This window comes from Oncorhynchus tshawytscha, linkage group LG02 (assembly GCF_018296145.1).
Source record: "Oncorhynchus tshawytscha isolate Ot180627B linkage group LG02, Otsh_v2.0, whole genome shotgun sequence".
Lineage (NCBI taxonomy): Eukaryota > Metazoa > Chordata > Actinopteri > Salmoniformes > Salmonidae > Oncorhynchus > Oncorhynchus tshawytscha.
In genome coordinates, this window is record NC_056430.1 from 18,858,979 (window position 1) to 18,882,521 (window position 23,543).

General features: G+C 41.8%; 1 protein-coding gene across 7 annotated transcripts in view; it reads left to right on the top strand.

Annotated features, from left to right (window-relative positions):
• LOC112220232 (forkhead box protein P1-B) overlaps positions 1–23,543 on the top strand; it is a 234,303-nt gene that overhangs the window by 168,723 nt on the left and 42,037 nt on the right. For 5 of the 7 annotated variants that reach the window (XM_024382000.2, XM_024381993.2, XM_042331558.1 and 2 more), the window contains 3 exons: positions 594–725; positions 21,243–21,380; positions 21,605–21,694. In XM_024382000.2, the coding sequence (XP_024237768.2) occupies positions 594–725; positions 21,243–21,380; positions 21,605–21,694 (360 nt within the window). The remainder of the gene's footprint in view (positions 1–593; positions 726–21,242; positions 21,381–21,604; positions 21,695–23,543) is intronic. The other 2 variants (XM_024382007.2, XM_024381983.2) reach the window with 1 other exon arrangement.

The following is a 23,543-nucleotide window of genomic DNA, read 5'->3' on the forward strand; positions in this document are numbered from 1 at the left end:
GAGGGAAAAGGGAGTAGCTGGAGCAATAAACATGTGACTGCACTGTATTTTGTTTTCCACTGAGAAGGCCGTGTCCTTTAACAGATATTTGGAGCAGCAATAAACCATTTATTTACTTTCTGGAGGGGAGTGGACAGGGGGAGAGGAGGATCAAAAAGCACCGTTCTGTGCCTCTGACTTTTTCTGTTTACTGTAATTGCAACCTACAGTATACACACGCACTACATGTTCATGTTTTTAAATGTATGTAAATTGTTAAGACTTTTTTCTGTATTGTCTTTTCGCTACGAGTTGGACCCCAGTAAGACTAGCTGTCACCATTGGCATCGACTAATGGCGATCCTAATAAAATCAAATCTAAATCAACAGAAAATATTTGCATTGGCCTGTGGCTATTGATTTGTGTAACATCCTGTTTGTTTTGTTATCTATCAGCAGTCCAAGAACACGTCGTTGTTTGGGTTACATCTGTTGTGTTAAAAGAAGAGTGGTCTCAAGGGAAGGGTTGAGCCCCAAGACACAATCAAATATCTGCTTTTAGTTTCAATGTTGTTCCCTTTTTTAACCCACCATAATTTTCATCTCTCTTTCAGGCTCTTCAAGTGGCTAGGCAGATCCTTCTACAGCAACAACAGCAACAACAACAACAACAACAACAACTGCAGCTTCAGCAAGGCACCGATCTAAAATCCCCCAAAGACAATGAGAATCAGCCAAGCCTACAGGTACCAGAACACACTGTCATATGCTTGTTAAGAACATGCAAACAGTGTATGCTTACACCAGTCAACTGTCATATTGTTGCTTCCAAGTTGGAGACCTCAAGACAAACAAAAGCGGTTGGTCTGTTGTAAAAGTCACTTATTAAGTTGAGCAATGGAGAGCTGAACTTTCTTGATCTTTTCTATAGTACACTGTGTGCTGTTTTCATTCTGTCATGGGTGAATGTACCAAGCAACCTTCATAAACAGGAAATTAAGAGAGGCAGAGTGAGTGACGGTTGTAGGCCAACCACGTTTGCGTGTGTGTGTTCGTGGGTGTGGATTGCAATGTGAGTGTGATCAACAACATACATATCAAACTGTGACACATTAATTATATTACTATGTAGAATAAACACAGTTCTGAATGCCTGGGGCGGCAGGGTAGCCTAGTGGTTAGAGCGTTGGACTAGTAACCGGAAGGTTGCAAGTGCAAACCCCCAAGCTGACAAGGTACAAATCTGTCGTTCTGCCCCTGAACAGGCAGTTAACCCACTGTTCCTAGACCGTCATTGAAAATAAGAATTTGCTCTTAACTGACTTGCCTAGTTAAATAAAGTACAAATTAAAAAATAAAGCCTAGTCTCAGAAATCAGCCTCTTGGAAATATTTTGATGTATTCGATTTTTTAACAAAGCCAAGGAAATAATGCACACATGATGTGTGTTGCTGATCGAGGCCTGTTGTAGCAGTGGTTAATATGTGATAGAAACATGAGTGGCCTGTTTAAAGGAGGATAAAGGGGAAGAGTAGGTGATGTTTCCAACTCTCCAGCAGAAGATCTGAACCTTTAGGAGCTTTAGGTGCCCTTTGGTATCTCTCTCTCTCTCTCTCTCTCTCTCTCTCTCTCTCTCTCTCTCTCTCTCTCTCTCATCACTACCCTCAATGGGGGCAGTAATATCAAGGAGAAACTGTTTTCACCACTTACAGCAGATCACCACTTACAGCAGATCACCCGTTTGAACCCCCTCACATGTGTATCTTTGTTTGAACGTTTGTTTCAGTGCGAAATTGCAAATGACTTCAGGGCATATTTGGTCATTAATACGAAGGACTGTTCTATATGCGTATATATATATATATATATATATATATACATTTAATAGCCCCTTTCCCTTAGCAGCTAGGTCTGATGACAGGTACACATGTAGGATCTTAATTTAATCTCTCTTTTATCGCTGAGAATTTTCCTGCACTGCAGGAAATGCAGATGAGCTTCATGATTTACATAAATTCACTGAAAACCCACACTAACACACGGTTATATTAACAGTATTGTTTTTGAGAAAGTTCATACTTGATATGTCCTAGTGAAAAATGTATCAACCCCTACAAAAATCTCCATTAATTATAATCCACATGATCAATCACATTTCCTGTTGCGGCAGGATTCTTTTCCCGCTGTAGCAAACTGACTGAAATGAAGATCCTACATCTGTAATTAAAGAGGCAATTTTTTGTCTCAATAATAGCTCTAGAGGATTACCTTTTAGTTGTGTTGATCTTTCAGTTGTGTTGACCTTTTAGTTGCGTTGACCTTTTAGTTGTGTTGACCTTTCAGTTGTGTTGACCTTTCAGTTGTGTTGACCTTTCAGTTGTGTTGAACTTTCAGTCCTGTTGACCTTTCAGTTGTATTGACCTTTCAGTTGTGTTGAACTTTCAGTTGTGTTGACCTTTCAGTTGTGTTGTAGATGTGTTGACCTTTCAGTTGTGTTGAACTTTCAGTTGTGTTGAACTTTTAGTTGTGTTGTAGTTGTATTGACCTTTCAGTTGTGTTGTAGTTGTGTTGACCTTTCAGTTGTATTGACCTTTTAGTTGTGTTTACCTTTTAGTTGTGTTGATATTTTAGTTGTGTTGACCTTTCAGTTGTGTGTGCATTTGTCAGGATTCAAATAAGTTGAAGGGATCAAACTAAAGAGTTTCCCGAGTCAGGCTGGAAAATGTATAGCAGAGGTCAACAAACACGGGAGGCTACATGGAAGATTCCAGCGTACAGCCAGTTTTTGGTACATAGTGAAGTACTACACATTCTCTCACAGACAAAGAAAAAATACAAATTCTAAGATGTTGCCCAACCTGTCGCTAAGCTATTGAAAAGAGAGCTGGGCCTTTTTTCCTCCTCTGCCCAAATCTTGTGAAGAGCACAGGCTAGTTGGCCATAGTATCTAAATAAAATGCTAAATTGCCTGCTTTGTAATGTGTTGTATGTTATGTTACATTTTGCTAGGTTGAAACTATCATAATGAAAGCCACAAGTACAGACAAGTGTTTATGTAAGTGATAATGCCAGATAATGCCTGGTGTTTGGAGGATACAGTGCATTCAGAAAGTATTCAGACCCCTTGACTTTTTACACATTTTGTTACGTTACAGCCTTATTCTAAAATGGATTCAATTATTTTGTTCCCCTCATCAATCTACACACAATACCCCATAATGACAAAGTGAAAACAAGTTTTTAGAAATGTTTGAAAATGTATAAAAATCTAAAATAGAAATATCTTATTTATGTAAGTATGCAAACCTTTTGTAGTGTCATACCCAAGAAGACTCAAGGCTGTAATCACATCCACGGTTGCTTCAACAAAGTACTGAGTACATTTGCTAAAATTTCTAACAACCTTTTCTTGCTTTGTCATTATAGGGTATTGTGTGTAGATTGATGAGGATTTTTGGGGGGGTTAATCAATTTTAGAATATGTCTGTAACCTAACAAAAAATGTGCAAAAAGTCTAGTGGTCTGAATACTTTCCGAATGCACTGAATTTAGTCTTGTGAGTGTGCATAGAGTCAGTGCAAGATAGGGTCAATGCAGATAGTCCGGGTAACCATTTAGTTAACTATTTAGCAGTCTTACGGCTATTAAGCAGTCTAATGGATTTGGGGCAGAAGCTGTATTGAAGCCTGTTGGTCCAATGATACAACAATTACAGTTGAAGTCGGAAGTTTACATACATCTTAGCCAAATACATTTAAACTCAGTTTTTCACAATTCCTGACATTTAATCCGAGTAAAAATTCCCTGTCTTAGGTCAGTTATGATCACCACTTTATTTTAAGAATGTGAAATGTCAGAATAATGGTAGAGAGAATGATTTATTTCAGCTTTTATTTCTTTCATCACATTCCCAGTGAGTCAGAAGTTTACATACACTCAATTAGTATTTGTCACACCCTGACCGTAGAGAGCGTTTTATGTCTCTATTTTGGTTTGGTCAGGGTGTGATTTGGGTGGGCAGTCTATGTTCTATGATTTTCTATTTCTATGTGTTTGGCCGGGTGTGGTTCTCAATCAGAGGCAGCTGTCTATCGTTGTCTCTGATTGAGAACCATACTTAGGTACCCTTTTCCCCCACCTGTTTTGTGGGAAGTTAACTTTGTCTTTGTTCAGGGCACATAGCCCAAAGCTTCACGGTTTGGTTTTTGTTCTTCGTTTTGTCGGCGTCATTTTTTTGAATAAAAATGTACGCTTACCATGCTACACTTTGGTCCAGTCCTTCAGCCAGCCGTGACAGTATTTGGTAGCATTGCCTTTAAAATGTTTAACGTGAGTCAAACGTTTCGGGTAGCCTTCCACAAGCTTCCCACAATAAGTTGGGTGAATTTTGGTCCGTTCCTCCTGACAGAGCTGGTGTAACTGAGTCAGGTTTGTAGACCTCCTTGCTTGAACACACTTTTTCAGTTCTGGCCAAAGATTTTCTATAGGATTGAGGTCAGGGCTTTGTGATGGCCACTACAGTACCTTGAATTTGTTGTCCTTAAGCCATTTTGCCACAACTTTGGAAGTATGCTTGGGGTCATTGTCCATTTGGAAGACCCATTTGCGACCAAGCTTTAACTTCCTGACTGATGTCTTGAGATGTTGCTTCAATATATCCACATATTTTCCTGCCTCATGATGCCATCTATTTTGTGAAGTGCACCAGTCCCTTCTGCAGCAAAGCACCCCCACAACATGATGCTGCCACCCCCGTGCTTCACGGTTGGGATGGTGTTCTTCGGCTTACAAGCCTCCCCCTTTTTCCTTCAAACATAACGATTGTCATTATGACCAAACAGTTCTATTTTTGTTTCATCAGACCAGAGGACATTTCTCCAAAAAGTACGATCTTTGTCTCCATGTGCATTTGCAAACCGTTGTCTGACTTTTTTTATGGCAATTTTGGAGCAGTGGCTTCTTCCTTGCTGAGCGGCCTTTCAGGTTATGTTGATATAGGACTTGTTTTACTGTGAATACAGATACTTTTGTACCTGTTTCCACCAGCACCTTCACAAGGTCCTTTGCTGTTGTTCTGGGATTGATTTGCACTTTTCTCACCAAAGTACGTTCATCTCTAGGAGACAGAAGCGTCTCCTTCCTGAGCGGTATGACATTTACGTGGTACCATGGTGTTTATACTTGCGTATTATTGATTGTACAGATGAGCGTGGTACCTTCAGGCGTTTGGAAATTGCTCCCAAGGATGAACCAGACTTGTGGAGGTCTACAATTTTTTTCTGAGGTGTTGGCTGATTTCCTTTGATTTTCCCATGATGTCAAGCAAAGAGGCACTGAGTTTGAAGGTAGGCCTTGAAATACATCCACAGGTACATCTCCAATTGACTCAAATGATGTCACTTAGCCTATCAGAAACTTCTAAAGCCATGACATCATTTTGGGGATTTTTCCAAGCTGTTTAAAGGCACAGTCAATTTAGTGTATGTGAACTTTTGACCCACTGGAATTGTGATACAGTGAAATAATCTGTCTGTAAACAATTGTTGGGAAAGTTACTTGTGACATGCACAAAATAGATGTCCTAACCGACTTGCCAAAACTATAGTTTGTTAACAAAAAATGTGTGGAGTGGTTGAAAAACAAGTTTTAATGACTCCAACCTAAGTGTATGTAAACTTCTGACTTCAACTGTATGAGATCTGCAGTGAGCTGCCACCTGATGTGTGTAGAGCTGTGAAGATATATCTGTGGTGAAGACCTATTCATCTCATCAGTATCCCCATTAGACAGACAGAGAGAGAGATGCACAAGCTCTGTGACTCACTCCAATTCATTTTATACAAGTCAAAAATAATGAAGCACAGAATATCTGAAACATCTGAAAAAAATGACCTGCATAAAAGGGGGGGGGGGGAACCAAGCAGGAGAATCCTTGATCAGCATGAAATGGCTGTGTTTTATATCTCCAAGAAGAGGGGGTGTTTTTACCTCCAAACCCCCCCAATGTAATGTGTAGACTAGATACTGAATGTGCTGCTTGCATACTGTTTCCCAGTGCCTTGAATCATATTAAATCATACAAACAGCTGTTAGCAGGCTGGAGAGCAGCTTAACATACTTAACTGGTCAAAAAGCCAGTAAATTACTGACAGAATGACGTGTAATTAAAAGTCTATGCCACTTTACCTCGCGCTTCACACCTACAGTGGCGCGGGACGAGAGTGAGCAACTCCTACCCCTTCTAATTAGCATTATCAGTGAAATGGTAGGGTTTGACTCATTAGTTCCATGTGCATTTAATTAGAGGCTGGCTGAAATTGGATTTAACTTATTACTTTTTCATGGATCACTTTCTTGTCATCACTTCAAATTGGATTGCAGCCCCAGGTAACTAATTATGCCAGCCGCAGGATCAGGAGTGGAGAAATAGGTCATTAGGCACAACACTGTCGGACCCTCGCTGATAGTCCACTCGCACCGCGGAGGAAGAAGGGAAAAAAGAGGCTTGTTTGTGGCATTGCTTTGGAGCCTGCTCAGTTAACTATGCCACACTGCAAGGGTTCCTGGGTAGGCACCCAGCGCCTACATTAGAATATGTGACATGCAACTGGGCTGAAGATGTTATGTCAACATGGTTCCAGTGCCTAGATTAGACTTGTTCTGTTCCAGGTCTGGATGGTGGCCTTGATGGGCCTTCATTTTTCATGTCGCTAGTACCATTAGGTACTGTGAGGTGCTGCAGGCTGCAAGTCATCCTCTCTTTTCTATATGAACTCTCCATTAAGAAAGTTGACTTTTATTTGCCACTATTAGCAGGTCAGAAAATACAACCCTGAGAATGTTTGTGTAGTTAAAAACAGATCATGTTAATGGCCTTGACAAATAACCTATCCCCCTTTATAATTATTATATTTTTGGTTGTAGACAGATTGTTTGTAGCACAGGCAAATGCGTCACATAGGGCGGCAGACTACTGAAAAAAAAATCCCTTGTTGAATCTTTTGTGTGTTCTCTGAAAGCAACTTGTAAAGATCACTTCTTTCTTAGTTCTACTGAAGCTGAGTCCTTGAAGCTGGTGAGCAATGGAAAACAAGAAAAGAGAAACTGCTTTTGTATAGTTTCCTGACTTCCTCTGTTCACTGAAATGATGCGTTGGCTTTCTTTTAATATTTAAATGAAATGATCATGATTCATTTGATAGGTCATCTTGTCAGCATCATCTGATAGATTTTGCATTGAACATATTCATGATATCAATGGAGCAGTGCTTGTTATTCTTCAGAAATAAGACGGGAAAAAACACGAACCCATCATCTACCGTAAATTTTTGCCAGGTGAATCTCTCTCTCTCCCCCTCTCTGTTTTACAGAGGGCATCTCCAGGTCAATAGATAATGTATTTTCAGTTTGACAAGATGAAAGCCTTTTAAGTTTTGCCCCCCTCCCCTCCGCCACTCATATCCTTCATTTGTGGTCTTTGGGGGAGTGTTGTGTGACAGAATGCAGGGGCCACACCTCTCTCTGACAGGGGAGGAGAAGCCGCCAGCTTGCTCTGCTACTGTTGTTTGTGGTAGACCTATGGCATCGTCCTGACACATGTACACCACAGTGTTCCAATCTGTAAATCATTAGACTGCCGGCTGGACCTCCACCAGCGCTCTAAAGCAATCAGAGGCAGCATTCCGAGGAGCTCCCTCCTGCAGCCCAGCCGCCCTGTGGTGTGGAGCGCTATCCGTGGCCCACTACCGTAGCCCACTACCGTAGCTAGGTGAGGTGACAATGAGCCCGGGCTGGCCCACTCTGGCTCCCTGCCAAAAGGAGGAAGGCCAGCTGAGACAACGGTACAATTGAGGCAGACACAGCCTCTCTGTGATGAGCACCCAAGCTGTGAACCTCACCCTAAATGAACCAAGTTGTTCGTTTTAAACAGACACGTTCAGGTTCAGACAATCACGACCAGAGTGGATGGATAATCCTTTCAGTGGTCAGTAAGCAGAAACTAAGCCTACTCCTAGTGTTGAATGAGGATTGAAATGGGAATGTTCTGACAGATACTGTGCTGTAAGGCCATGTCTAGACTTCACAGTTCATGCAGCGTTAGTATTCTGATCGTGGAATACCGAACGAGTCATGCATTTACACATACTGTACATTCAAATGTGTCTACAGTGTCCACAGTGTGTCCAGATTCCCTTTTCCCGCGCTATATTCAAATGGCAGTATGCATTCTACAAATGGTGGAATAGGCTAAATATGATAATAAAATAACAACTGATGGCAGTAGCTAACTACTGTAGGTAACTAGCCAGCTAACCTCTGTAGCTAGCCAGCAAGCTAGCAAGCAATGCTAAAGGGATTGCTAACGGGATAGCATAACTCTAGCCAAAATATTTTCTATTTATTAGCTAGTTGGCTAGCATTTACACACTCGGAACATATTTCCTCCAACATTATAATGAAAGGTGCCTCTCCGTCCCAAAACCTGTTTTCTGGATACTTGTGGGAGTGCTGATGACATTGCCCAATGTATGCGCTTTCGGTAGCCTGATTGCATTCAGACTCAGGTGAAATACACACACAATGCATCCATGACCACCTCCAAATCTGAACACAAAGTGACTTTTGTGCGTCTAGACCGGTCTTTTCAATGCGATCTTCATATTCTGACAGCAGAAGTCGCATGTAAGTGTCAAGTGTAAACACGACCTAAGAGACATCAATATTCTTCAGGTTCATCAGCACAGTTTTTAGGTTCAAAATCAAATCACATACATCTGTGCGTGTGTGTATGTGCATGATTCCGTGTGTCTCTGTCTTTGAGGTGATTTAATATGCCAGGAATGATCAGCACAGCGCTGATCCCTGCATCTGTGTGTAACCAGGGATCAGTCTTTTTCACCGCTTGTTTTTCTTGTCATATCGTAAAAATGTATTATGTGTACTGTATATATTAGAAACAGGTTTGGATCATTCTGTCAGAATGAAGTCATCCCTTGTATTTCCAGGCAGTCTGTTTCAGCCTGTTAGTGAGCCTCAGCCATGCGATGACTGTCGGTCTGACTCCGGACTCCAGACACAGGGCTTTAAGCCACTGCCATTTGCAGGACCTTTTTTTATTCTGAGGACTGATGTTTCCCTTCAAGCTCTATCCCCCTCCCTGTCTCCCTGTCTCCCCCTCCCCCCAATCTTGTATCTTCGAATCATTCTCCGCCACAGTATCTTGATTTCAGCCATGTGTTGTTTGAAATGATTCACTCCCCCTTTTGGGTGGTAATGGGTGGATGCATGGACTGTAAGGACAGAGCATTAATAAACACCAAGAGCCATATCAAAAACATCCACTCATGCATCACTACATTTAATTAACCTTTTTTTACCAGGTTAGTCTTGTTGAGATAAAAGTATATTTTTTCAAGAGAGACCTGGACCAAGGCAACTGCATCAACACATCAGTATCAGATAAACATACACATTAAATATAAACCAGGTGAAAATCACATCAATACAACAAGCAGTACGTCAGTAACTAACATGTTCACGACACAAGTCAGAAAAACATCAGAGTGCAATATGTCAAGCATCAGAGCTTCACAACTACATGCCTCAACAACTCATTAATCTATTTGTATTGTGTGCTTCTCTAGGGACACGAGGTCCTGAAGTTTTACATTGACTTGGAGGGACTTTAACTACCTGGGGGATAACTGACCAGCCTGTTTAATTGACCAGCATAACTGATGCTTAACTGACCAGCATGCTTTTTAGGATTAAGATTAGGAGTATTGTGTACACATAGTTTCAGTTAGTGCTATCTACTCACCCTGTTTAGAGAGGGTCTACGTTCCTAAAACCATATATGAGAGATGTTCTGAATTGAATGACACAGTCCGTAGATATATGTACGTCTATATTTGTGTTGGGCACTGAAGAGTACATGTTTATAGTCCACACCCTGGTAATTCATGTAACTATGACTAGTTCCTGGATACCAAATAGTTGGCATGGATGCACTCGTGCGCCCAAAATGTACTCAAACTAACTATTTGTAGATGTAATCATAGCTCCCAGACGTGTCTTTTAGAAATCCTGTAGGATAGAGATGACAGTTCCACTGCTCATTTCATTTGGCATCATTCAACTACAGGATTATTTTTCCTGAACAAAATGTCATGATGAGGCACTGTACGTCTTAATATAGTGTCTGATTCAAAAGAAGAACTCTATATGAATCAATCATGATAGAATACGGCACAAAATTCCCCCACCCCCCTGAATTTATGTTGCACTTTGCTGTAGATGTTCTTGTTTTGACTAAGTGAAAACCACAGCAGACGGAACACAAAGAAACACAAACCTCGTTCTGCGCTGGCTGGCATATCACCTCAAGGAAATATTTAGCAAATACAGACTACACAATGTGTTCTTTAATGTCTGAAACCAATAACATAATACATCCTTGTAACACATTGCAACAGGCATGACTTAATATGAGTTCACCTTGGCCAATAACCCTGCCCATTTCAGATGAGGCTAAAGTGCAGATGTCAGGGGTTAGAGAGAGGATTTAAAGAGGTCTGTACACATTAGTTCAACCCAAAACTCAGAAAAAAGATTCTGAATTTCAGGTAAGTTTGTCTTTTCAGATACAGCAGAGACTGTACACAGAGCTGCTGTTGTTCGAGAAGTCGCTCACCTGGGGTGTAATCAATAGTGCACACAATAGCAATAGGTTATTCCCCATTTCATTCCGTTTGCTTCTGTTTGGTTCCTAGTGAATACATCACTGGTCTGAAGATGCCTGGGTCTGTAAACAATGGTTTCCATTTCTCAGAGGGAACCCAACAATGTTTGTTTTCTCATGATAAATGTTCAGGTTACACGTTCCTTTTGGTATACGGTTTGACCATTTATCTTTAAAAAATAAAAATACAGTTATTATTTTAATTTGAATTGTAACATGAGTTGGACATATCTAGTTATTTAGTATACCCATGTTGATATGGCTTAGAATGAATTTAGTCTACACCCCTTTATGTCGTTCACCCTTTGTGTTTGTATATGGGAGCTGTCATTGTCTTTAACCCCAGAACAAACACTAGTCAGACTACCAGACGTTAACTCATACTTTCACTGTAACATAGGCAGGAAATGGAGTCTTTTATTATGTCATCTCACTGTGTCGTAAGCACAATAATTCTTTCTGGATCATCATGAAGAGGATGGGTGAATGATAAAACTGAAGGCTCAAGGATATTGATGATTCTCTGTGTTGACAAAATATGTTTGGTGAAGAAATATATATGTATCACATCGATACACACCTATGTGTAATTACTGTGCACAGTGCAGGCTCAGGCAGAGGAGGAGGAGAGTAGAGTGTGAGGGAGGGGAGGCTTGAACTGTATGTCTGCTAAATTTATCATGAGGCCTTTGGGAGCATTGAAATGAGAACAGTGGCCTATTACTGCTTAGAGAAGGTGTTTTATTGAGAATATGCCGACATGCCACCCCAGGGAGAGTGCTGGGGAGAAGAGTGTGGCCAGAGCCGAGATCAGTGTGTGTGTGTCTGTGTCTGTGTGTCTGTGTCTTTGTCTGAGCCCTCTGAGTGTGTCAGATAGAAAGTAAAGAGCCTTTTCTTCTTCTGCTTAATTATTCACTAAGATATGTATTGGAATTGTCACTTTTGACACTTGAGGTCACCCAGTCAATAATTTATATAGGTCACCCAGCTTAACAAAGCTTGTTGTTAGTTATTAGCAGATGAGGGCAGTGGCTTGTTACTGTATGTATGGACTGTGTTGATTTGTGTTCTGGAATGTTCGTATTCCATGAGCATTCCTTCATCCTTAGCCAAGCTTTTATGGACATTGATATGAAAAAAATGTTATGGCAATGTTTGAATTTGTTGTGCATGTTAACATGTTAATTAACTGAGTTATGTGTTAATCCTGACTAAAGGTTTGTTTTGATGTCTTAGTATTTGTGTCTTAATGTATTTCATCCTTTTGATTCTTCTCAAACTGAAATGAATAGTTGTAAATAGTAAATTTTCAGATACGACAGATTTATCATGGTTTAAAAACTATTATTTCAAAAAAGAGCAAAAATGTATGTATAACATTTTTTGTTGGTATATTTATTTATCTCCTTTCTCTCTCTCTCCCTCTCCTGTGCAGTTCATGCATGTCCAGTAGAGGGCAGGGTCCTGTTTCCCCTTGTTCTCTTTTATATACCTGCTGTTGAACCATGTGATTCTATTAAGACAGCTAATTCTTATTATCGTGACTGAGTAGTAGTGACAGCACCAGAGGCAGGAGTAGTATATGTTGTGTAGGGAAGTATTAGAACAAGTGATATTAGTAATCAGAGGAAAAATCATGTATTTTGGTAGATCAATGAGTTTATTTATTACTATGCTTATTTTTACAAAGGGCAAAAATATTAAAGATACCCTGGAAAAAGATAGATGTGATATCTGGAAAAAGATAGATGTGGTATCTGGAAAAATAAAGAAATTATGTAGTTAATGGAAAAGCTGTTTCTTACTCATAAAACAATATTAAAAAAACATACAAAAAAACATTTATATTAAAAAGTATTTATTTTAGACTGAAAGGCTTTTTTATGGTATTGCCCCCAAAAAATAAAAATATATATTTTTTAAATCAACAAAGCATCTAAATTGTTTGTTGGCTGTTTGTTGTTCTCAGAATATAAAATGAGTTTGACTCTTTGTCCTGACGCTGTAAACAATTCCATTTACCAGAACAATAAAGTGTCTGATAGCAGGCTAGATTCTTTCTTTCAGCTGGATAGCTGTGTTTACTTATCTGTTGTTTAATTAAAGGGCTTCTTTTCTTTAGGCATCCATTGTTTCAATAGGTCAAAGGGTTAACAGCCGTCAACTTTGTATTTTTTTTCAAAGGGGTCCCACACAAAGGCATGGGTTCACCTGCAGCTCAGCCTGAGGCTCCCTATTGTGTAGGCCATTTGAATTGATTATGTTTAGGGGGCTGGTTGTGATTGGTGGAGAAGGGCGTGGTTGATTGGATAGTTTTGTATCTTGTCAGCCAGGGAGCAACCTTGCACGTGCAATCTGTCTGTATCCCGAGGAAGCCTGGAGACGCCACAGAACAGTAGTGTCCGCCTGCCTCTCTGCCTGCCTCTTTGCCTTTCATTCTCTCTCTCTCGCTCCTCTCCGCTCCACTCAACACTGCACGGCCCAGATCTCTGTTTACCCTGCCAGCTAAATGGAGTTTGTCAGGTTTGTCAATATGATTGATTCTGCAATTTTGCCAGCTTTCTTGTATAAAACTTGACAATGTCATTTGTCCCGGGAAAAGATGGGGGCTTTTATCTATCTGTGGTTGATGTTCTATCATTGTAATTGGTTAATTTTGTCATGCAGTTTGTTTAAGGAGAGAATGGATCCAGGTTTTAGTGTGTTCTGTAGATAGGGACAGAGTACAGGCTTTCCCTGAAGGCTGTTACACTACAAGTACATTGTGATTTGTGGGGAGATGCTGTGTTTTTAAAGATAGTCTATGTGTTGTTTAGATGTTTGTGTTTACCTGCTGATAGTTGCTGATGCCATTCAGAGATACACTTTTCATTTGCTGAATTGTGCTTCAACAAATGAAATGTTCAAATATTTTGTTAATAATTTTGTGTATTTAGATTCACTTTACATTAAGCAACACTTTACATTAAGCAACACTTTACATTAAGCAACACTTTACATTAAGGTAACACTTTACATTAGGCAACACTTTACATTAAGTTAACACTTTACATTAAGCAACACTTTACATTAAGCAACACTTTACATTAAGGAACACTTTACATAAAGTTGCTCATATGCCAATTTAGATATACTGTAGTTACGATTCTAGTTATGTTTGTTTCTTTCTTCTGACACTGTACTAACCAGATCATCAGGCTCTGGTACTACAGTATGTGTTGTTAAGATATGGAAAGTTATAGGAAAGGCTGTATTTTAGCAGTGAAGTTGTTTATCACATATTATTATTTAATATATTCTGCATCCCAGTGTGTTACTAACAAGCACATGTAGCCCTCAGCTTCAGTAGGGCAAGCTGTTATTGTTTACTGTTAGTTACACATGAGATATTCCCAGTTTGTGTGTTTGTGAGCTGAGTGTGTGTTTGCCGGTCAGACCTGGCTCCCACTCAGGCTATGGACAGTGTCCCTGTCAAGGGAAGGAGGCAGCGAAGTGATGGGGGGTTGATCCTCTCCTCACTCTGTCACTTGAAATTAAGGGAGAGGGAGGCACAACTCTATATTTGACACTGCCACTACGTAACCATTTTAGCCAGACTCAATCATTTGAAATGTCAGAACTGACATTTTTCTGTTGTTGTGTGCATGCACACACACGTGAACACATGCATACCTGGGTGTGCTTGAGCCTGCATGCGTGTGTGTAGTGAATTGAGTGAATTGAGAGATAAAGTTTAACCTTTCTACACCAAATTCCCTCTCTTCCCTGGTGGTAGATTTGAACCCCATGAAACACCCCTTAGATATTAGACTGAAGACTGTTATTTACTTTGTGATGCTGGTTTAACTTTTAATGTGAGAGAGCCTTCAGAGTCTTCCAAAACAACAACATTTTCAATTAATATATTAACACATGCTTAAAAAACAACAACATTTTCCTCACTTTTGAGGCTAATGTTTTCACCTTCTACCCCCTCTGCCATGTTTGTACTGAGCTCCAGACTGTGTCTGAACAGCCCCGGCGATGAGAGGGTGTATCTGTACTGGTAGAGTTTAGAGAGAGAGGGTGAATTTCTCTGGCAGAGAGGGGCCGGTGGAGGTTAACATCAGATTGTGAGGAAAATGAAGCCTAAACAGCCAGTGTGCACTGTAATGCTGTGCAGCTGCACTGGCTGGGCTGGGGGTGCAGTTTGGGAGAGCTGGAGTGCGAGCTGATTGGGATGACATTTTGTAATCAAAGTTGATTTATTGTTCATTAGTAGTGCATTAGCCCTTTCAGGCAGGGCCATTATTTGTGCAACGGCCTGTCAAGGCGAGAGGCTGCCAGCACCTGTCATTTTTAAACCATGACATAGGCAACCAGATATTACCCTGTACCCAGAGAAGCGGGCATGGTGGCAGCCGACAGCCAGCGAAAGCCCACAGATCTCTGGGATATCCTTTACAGGAGTGGCCACTGCTTTGTAGTGTGGAGTGAGTGAGTGAGGGGGAATAGTTTACCGGTGATATAGAAAACCACCAGCTGCTCTCTGCTGTTCTCCTGACTCCTCGCTGGATTGAGGAACATTTTGACATGAAAACAGCTTTTGTTGCGTTAGGTACATTACTGCTCATTGCTCTTGGTCACGGTGTCTCTATCAGATAGGTGGACACAAAAGATGTTATATATTTCAAAGTATAGAGATAGTATGTTAACAGTATGATTAGGCTACATGGTGTTTAGACAGTGATATGGTGTAACAAAATAAACTAGTCTAGATTTGCCACTTGTCCCGTCCTGCTCTGCTACTAGAAAGCATTATGTAATACGGTGTTAATTACTGCTGTGCTCCTCAAATAACATAATATATGTTTTCTTTGTGGAAGTAGTTGTGGAATGATTCAGTAGGCTGTATCCAGATATAAGAGGTGGCATATGTGTTGGATCTAGATTTATCTCTGGATGGTTTTCACACATTCTGTGAACCAGCTGCTGACTTCTCCCCTTTTTATTATTATGAATTGGCCACGTGGTTTTTCTGACTCACAAAAGACAACAGCACAAGCCAAGTTTAAAAAAGCCTACACAATTTGTGGCCCCTTGTCTGCCGTCATGGAAACAAGGATTAGGTTTGCATTGCTGGTGTGCAGAGTATGGAAACAATCTGCATGAGGATGTGTCAGGCATTGTCTTTGGGTACATTTTCATTTGAAGGGGATTTTAAAGGCTGTGATCTTAATTAAATCTCAACTGATCCAAATAATGCATCTGAAGGCACGCAGGGTTGCGTAATGGTGCTGAGCTGATAAACCATAAATCACAGGCACACGGAGGTACACAGGATGAGAAGAGGGGGTAGCACCCACTGGGTCTGGGACCAGGTGAATGGTGCTATTGTAGGCACTAGAGTTGTCATCTCCTATTTTAATTTTGTCTCAACCTAGCGTGGTAAGTGCTTGAAAGGTCAGAAAGAGTGACAAGATATGTTATCAGTGAAAATGGAATGGAAAGCCTCATTAAAAAGGCTATCAGTGAATACAGTGGAACATAAAGACAAACTGAAAGAAATTATCCTTTTATTCAGTAATATGCTCATACTACAGCGAACTACAGGAAATGGCCCCCAAGTGTGTGTGTGTGTGTGTGTGTGTGTGTGTGTGTGTGTGTGTGTGTACACATGTGCCAGGGTGGGGGCCATGCACTGGGCACCTGCAGTGGCGGCTGCCCAGAGTGTGGGAAAGAGATGACACCACGCAGCTCTACTGTTATTGTTGGGGTGAGAGGCTCACTCACTTCCCAGTGTAGTTTGTTTGTTTTACGGAATGCTGGCCCAGCTTAGCTGAAAACGTGTTTGTTTGTGGTTTAAAAGTTAATTAAAATGCAATCTTGAGTTTTGTTTTTACAGTTGTTGCGTGTCGTTTCATTCCCCCTGCAGAATATATATAGCAAATGTGCAGAAAATATGACTGTGATTATCCAGTTTATCTGAACTGTAAACTTTTTGAAAGCAGATTGAATTTGGATGACAGAGAGGAATTAGTGAGAGCTTAGCCAAACCAGGATGGGTAACGTTAGCTCTGTCTCCTTATGTTCTTTGTCAAGCATGTTGTAGTCTGGGACTACATACATTGGTTATTGTGAAATTATGATTATGATTATGATTATATTTGTTTGATAGTAATACACAGAAATACACCAAAAATACAATATAAGAAACAGTCTTTGGTTGATCCTTTTTTTCCATCAGAGAAAACATGCTTGACATATTCTCTAAACCGCTATCCACCTTTAATATTTCAATAAACCTGAACGATGAGGAATGAGTAATTCATTCCGATCTTGTCGTAGACTAATTATGTTCATGCATCACTTCAATACAATGCCTCCCGTGAAATCCTCCTTTCGGAGACATTTTCATGCTCGAGATTATACGCTATTCAAGACGGAGCGCCATTACTATTCAAATGTCTCAGGCCAAGGTAAACCAACAGTATCAAACAGGCTGGCCTCTGATTTCTCAAGGGTTTGTTATTTTCTACTTCTCCATTCTATTTGATGTCCTTACAGAACAAGATCACACCAGGGAGAAAGATGTAAAAATGACCGTTTTTTTCTTCTTCATCTAACCTGGTCCTTCATGGCTGGTTTAATATCAGCGATGGTCTCATTGAAGTTGGCTTGTTTTTACTTTTTCTCTTCTCCTTAATTGCCCCTGTATCACCAGGAGGGAAGGGAGGGTGGCTAGCTTCATGTCTCATGCCTGGGTCTGCTTCCCCTCTCTCTCTTTCTCTCTCTCTCTCTCTCGCGCTCTATTTCTCTTTCTCGTTCTCTCTCTCTCTCACCACGCTTTGACATTTGGCTTGTGGGGGAACGCTGGTTGAAGAGCGTCTTCATTAAGTGTGAATCTGTGAATTCCTGACGTCGTCAGATGTGTGGCCGATGTTTCCTCATTAGAATATCATTTCCATGCTTGTTCTCGGTGGCGACGCACAAAGAGAAGTTGACGTAGTGTACTTTAAAGGCAGCAGAGGCTCCCATCACTTTGTGGCCTACCTTCACTCTGAACACGCTCCTGCTCTGTTCTCCAGGCAGCACGGCATCAGACGCTGCCTGGTACAGTAACCTCTCTCAGACAAAGACAAATATTCGTATATTTTTTTTTACATCGTTGTAATTACGTACTGTACAACCATGCGCTACAATTTACTGAGCATGCATACTGTATGGACTTTAAGTGCCTGTGTGTGCATGTTTGAGTTTTTGCATGCTTATGTGCATGTGTGTGTGATTGTGTTAGTTGCTCACACTGCAGCTGTGTGAGAATGTTCCAGGTTTGAATGTTTATATACGCGAGGCACCTGGCGAGTACCACACCTTACTGAAATCCATAAACGTCAGCTGTTTCTGGCATTCCCAGAATGTCTTCTTTTTCACACCCACATATTGGTGTACAAGTAGCTGCTCAAAGAAACTATCCTAGTATTAGTTCTCTGTGAATTATCCAGACCGACAGAGAATTCTCCCTTAGATTCTCTTCAGATGTACATATATTTCTGTGCATCATCTGGAGTCGTGAGGTTAACCAGAAATAAGTGAGTATGCCATATGGAGAGCGTTCTAAATGGAGAGTGGTGTACTGTGTTTGTGTTAAATTGGCATGATACACCAGCCAGGGGCCACATTTTTCGGTTAAAGTGCTCCTTCCCCTCAATAGCCCCCTGTCTCAGTCAGATTTTCACTCATTCAACACACTGGATTAAATGGTAGTAGTTATAATGATCAATAGGTAAGAACCGTACATTCCTTCTTGCTGCTAATGACCTCAGTAGTAATGTGTAATAAAATGTGGGCTGTAATAGCCGCTTGACGGGGCTCAGCCTGCCGTCTCTTGGTGTCTAGGGGTAGTTACAGTGGACCAGACCCCCCCTTCCATGAAAAAGAAAGGTGTGAGGCTGATTGAACCACAGGATGTGCTGCTCAAGGTGTAAAAATATTGAAATTAATTGAATGAAATTCCAATCCAATTTGTTAAGAAATGATCAGTTATTAAGTGTGAAATGGTGTAAAATATTGTGTTAATTCTATTTTTCTACGCTGGATCTCTATGTTAGACTCTATAAAACATGTACTATCAAAGATGAATAATACAAATGGTTAACTACATGTGAAAATAACCCTGGTTACATTTACTGCCCTAACATGACAATAAAAGTAGAGCATGTCAAATCTAAAGTAGATAGTTTCTGTAATGTAATGTAAAGCATCAAAGAAGATACATGATTATTTATCCTTGGCGTGTGAGGTAATTGTTAGTGGTGCTGAGGCAGGTCTATATCTATCGCATCACATAGAGGGCTTATACTGTAGCGAGACACGCTGCCCGCTTGACCTTCAAAATAGTTGATCAAAATTAGTGATGCTGAGAAAAAAGGACATCAGTGCATAATGACTGTGAAATTAGGAACGGGGGTCTTGGCTATGCAAATGACAGGAAAAGCCACGTGAAAAAGTCCAGATGGATATTAAGACAATAATACAGGAGGAATTCACATAGCATTTTCATCCTCTCATCGCCTCCCACTGAAAATGAGAAATGTTAAGTGCGTTGAGTCCTAGGTGGTGCGTGACCTCCTCGAGTTTCCCCTACAGGAGGACAAAACACCTCTAATCTCGCAGCGCGGAGCAGCTCTCAAATTAGGTTTACAGAGAGCGTCAGCGCCACCGCGTCCTGTTTGACGCTGCTACCCTTTCCAGTGCCGTGAGAGTACAAGCTGCTCATTATGACCCATTTAGTTTTTGTTTTCTGTTCTAGTGGGGGAAATGAATCAGGTGATATGCATGCTCCGTGTACCAGAGAACGCCTCTCCTGCTAGATAGATTGGAAACAGCTAAAGGACATTCAGAGATGCATGGACATTTCAAAGGCCGTCATTGGCTATGAGGTCACAGTACAATTTGGGTAACCTTGGTGAAGACTGAGTGTCAGCCCTAATGTCCGCTCTATCAGCAACCTCGGAGACACAGAACACGGGTTTACCACACATACACACACACCGCGGCATGTTAACAGTTGCAAATGTGAGACGGCTATCAAGTACATCTCAGTAGCTGTTTGTCACTAAGATGTCAGTGAAAAGGGCTTTTAATGGTATGGCACATCACAGCAGTGAGTGGCAGCATCCAGACACTCTGAGAAGCCACAAAGCCGCCGGAGCAATTAAGGCAGCCTGACAACTGTGGGGAACTGTGAGGTTCTTTCAGTGTCATAACAAATCACTTGTTTTGAAGAGTCATCCACTCACACCTTTCTGTTGGAGTTAGTTAGGGGCCTGTGTCAGTATGTATGTCCTCCTCCTGTCATGGCGCCACAGCTTTATTTGTACATTAAAGAAATTGCTGTTGACAATATTCTAATGAAATGACATTGTTTATGCACACAGGTTCGTTGTAGCCTACAGTGTGTGGCCTATCTTTGCATTTTCTGGTGTAGTAGCAGTTCACCTCAACACAAACAATCAAACCTTGGACAGCCTGTTAGTGTTAGGTTGTGTGTGTCTGTCTGGACAGCCTGTTAGTGTTAGGTTGTGTGTGTCTGTCTGGACAGCCTGTTAGTGTTAGGTTGTGTGTGTCTGTCTGGACAGCCTGTTAGTGTTAGGTTGTGTGTGTCTGTCTGGACAGCCTGTTAGTGTTAGGTTGTGTGTGTCTGTCTGGACAGCCTGTTAGTGTTAGGTTAGTTGTGTGTGTCTGTCTGGACAGCCTGTTAGTGTTAGGTTGTGTGTGTCTGTCTGGGTTAGTGTTAGGTTGTGTGTGTCTGTCTGGAGCCTGTTAGTGTTAGGTTGTGTGTGTCTGTCTGGACAGCCTGTTAGTGTTAGGTTGTGTGTGTCTGTCTGGACAGCCTGTTAGGGTTGTGTGTGTCTGTGTTAGGTTGTGTGTGTCTGTCTGGACAGCCTGTTAGTGTTAGGTTGTGTGTTAGTTGTCTGTCTGGACAGCCTGTTAGTGTTAGGTTGTGTGTGTCTGTCTGGACAGCCTGTTAGTGTTAGGTTGTGTGTGTCTGTCTGGGCAGCCTGTTAGTGTTAGGTTGTGTGTGTCTGTCTGGGCAGGGCTGTTGTGCTGAAGGTCGGGGGGCTGTTGTAGAGTTTCCACAGGCTTTACTGCAGGCCATCTCCTGTCATTACTCCTGTGTCTAGTATCGTGTCATTACTGCTCAGGGGGTGTAGCATCTCTTGCTGTGATGACACTCCAGGTGATTTTTCCAGCACAGACCAGAGGTGTTGAGGGGCTATCCTGGGCTCTCATTTCAGTGGCTGTTATAGTGTGTGTAACTCCTGACAAGTGGTCTGGTTGAGCTGCTGTAGTCTATACTGTCTCTGCTTGTCCTCCAGCTCACTTTTTTTGCTGTGGTCATATAGTCCTATAAAGCATGTATCCTGGCTATGTCAGTCTTATACTACACCACTGTCTTAGTAGACCAGGTTAGTGACTACTCTGCCTACCCCCCTCCCTCTCTCTCTCTCTCTCTCTCTCTCTCTCTCTCTCTCTCGTAGGTTCCAGTGTCAGTGGCTATGATGACACCCCAGGTAATAACGCCTCAGCAGATGCAGCAGATCCTCCAGCAGCAGGTCCTGAGCCCTCAGCAGCTCCAGGTGCTCCTGCAGCAGCAACAGGCCCTCATGTTACAACAGGTAAACACACGGGACATTCATACTGTACATAAAACACATCAACATCCTCACACCAACCACCATACTGTGCACTGGCGTTCCTTCTGAATATGAGACTGTCTCAAATAGAGAACAGCCAGAGTGCTGAAAATATGCCTGCGGCCCACTGCTGAGTTTAGCTTGGCCCTGATGGATTGATTGGTTGGTGAGCTGTCACTCAGACGTAGCTCCCATGTCTTTTGCAGCAGCAACTCCAAGAGTTCTACAAGAAGCAGCAGGAACAGCTCCACCTCCAGCTCCTCCAGCAGCAACATGCAGGCAAGCAGAGTAAAGAGGTAGGCTCACTATGATGACATCATCACCTCCACCTCCGCCATGCATGCCATCGCTTTACTGAACTCGTATGTTGCCCCGGTGGTACGATCCTCAGCCAGCCAAGCCCAGAGCTCAGAGCCCAGAGCCCAGAGCTCAGAGCCCAGAGCCCAGAGCAGTATGTGGAAGGCATGTCTTCTCTCACTCTCACCATCTGTTCAGAGGCTGTGGTTTTTAAGAAGAAAAAAAGAGAGAGAGAATCAAGTGTAGTTCTGCTTCTGATTAGCATGTCAGGCACGATGGGTAAATACCAGTAATAACTGAATAAACCAGGAATACTGATGATCCCTCTTCTTCCAGGGGATGGGGCTCGTACTGCTTCTCGGGCAATTAAATAAATAACTACATTTTGTGCTGTTTAATCGTTTGTTCTCTCCAGTAAACAAGTGTCTTACAACACAGAGATTGCCCTTCACCCCCTTGTAAGAAATACTGAAAGGAAGGAAAAAGAAAGGCAGAAATCTGAGAGGCTTGCTTGGTAATTAACATGCAAATGTAACGGGAAGAGAAGGTGTGTAATTGTGAGATATCAGTACGCTCCCAGCTTTGTTGTGTTGCCCACGCTCTCCTTTTTCCCGTCTTTTTCCCTTCCCTCCCCCCAGTTCAGCCGGACTGGCTCATCAGCGGCGGCTCAATGCATGTTAGTGACTCGCGGATACAGGCATCACTCTGGACAAATAAATTATTATTGTGCGGTCAAAAGAAGTTTAACGACAATCAGGGAATTTTCTATCTGAGAGCCACGTTTGGGGAAGGTGGGGGAAAAAAGCATATAAATGAAGCCAAATGTTTAAAACACATTCACGCACATGCTCTCACACACACGCACACACACGCGCACGCACACACACACACGCGCACACACACGCGCACGCACACACACAAGCTACCGACTTCAAAGTCCCATTTCTCTAATTAATGAACTGCAAGCTTCAGTTTGGACAAGCTGTGGTGTGATGCTCCCATAAATCAACGTGACAGCAGAGCTCCTCGGCCTCAGATAGGGCCTGTCACCAAGTGGCATCTGATGTAAACATGACTGGAGCTGGGGGGGTTTGAGAGGGAGGGGGGTACTAGTCAGAAGGAGGTGCAATTGATCAGCTGAACGGAGATCTTTTGAAGTGTATTATGTATGATCACAGGAAATGGATGCAGCCTCGAGAGGCTCTCCTGCTCTCCGATGTGTTGCTTTTTTCCCCTTTCTATTGCATTTCTAGCTGCTACAACCATCAAAAGACAGAATAAGAATCACGCTGCAACTCCCCTGTGGCAGGCAGACAATAACCCCCTGTTGTTGCTTTGTGCCTCTTTTATTTTAAAGACATCAAAATGTAGTTTTTCTAAGATCTTTAACTTTATATTTGAAGCTTGACAATAAAGGGCTGCCACTGTCACTCTTTATCCTTGTCAGGAACTGTTTTTTTTCTCTCGTGCCACTTCTTGTTAACCTCTTATTTGGTCTATTGGGCCGGGGGTTTTAATGTGTCTTCGCGCTGGGAGAGCACAGGAGCTGCTGTCAGCTGAAGAGACCACAAGAAAGAAATCTGAAGGGGAGAGAGTTAAATTCAGTTGCAATTTAAAAGCCACCCTATATTTATTTAAGGCACTGATGAAAGACATTGTTCCCTGTGAACTCCCGCCCCCGTAGTACCATTAGCATTGTCTTATGCTGTCAGACAGACAGGAGCTACAGTACAGAGAAGTGTCCCATTGAAGACACGAGAAACTTCTTACACTGTTGTTGAAAATCAACACCCTTTCAAAAACAGGCTCTTAGATGGGAAGAATCAGAGGCTATCTGCATCACTAATT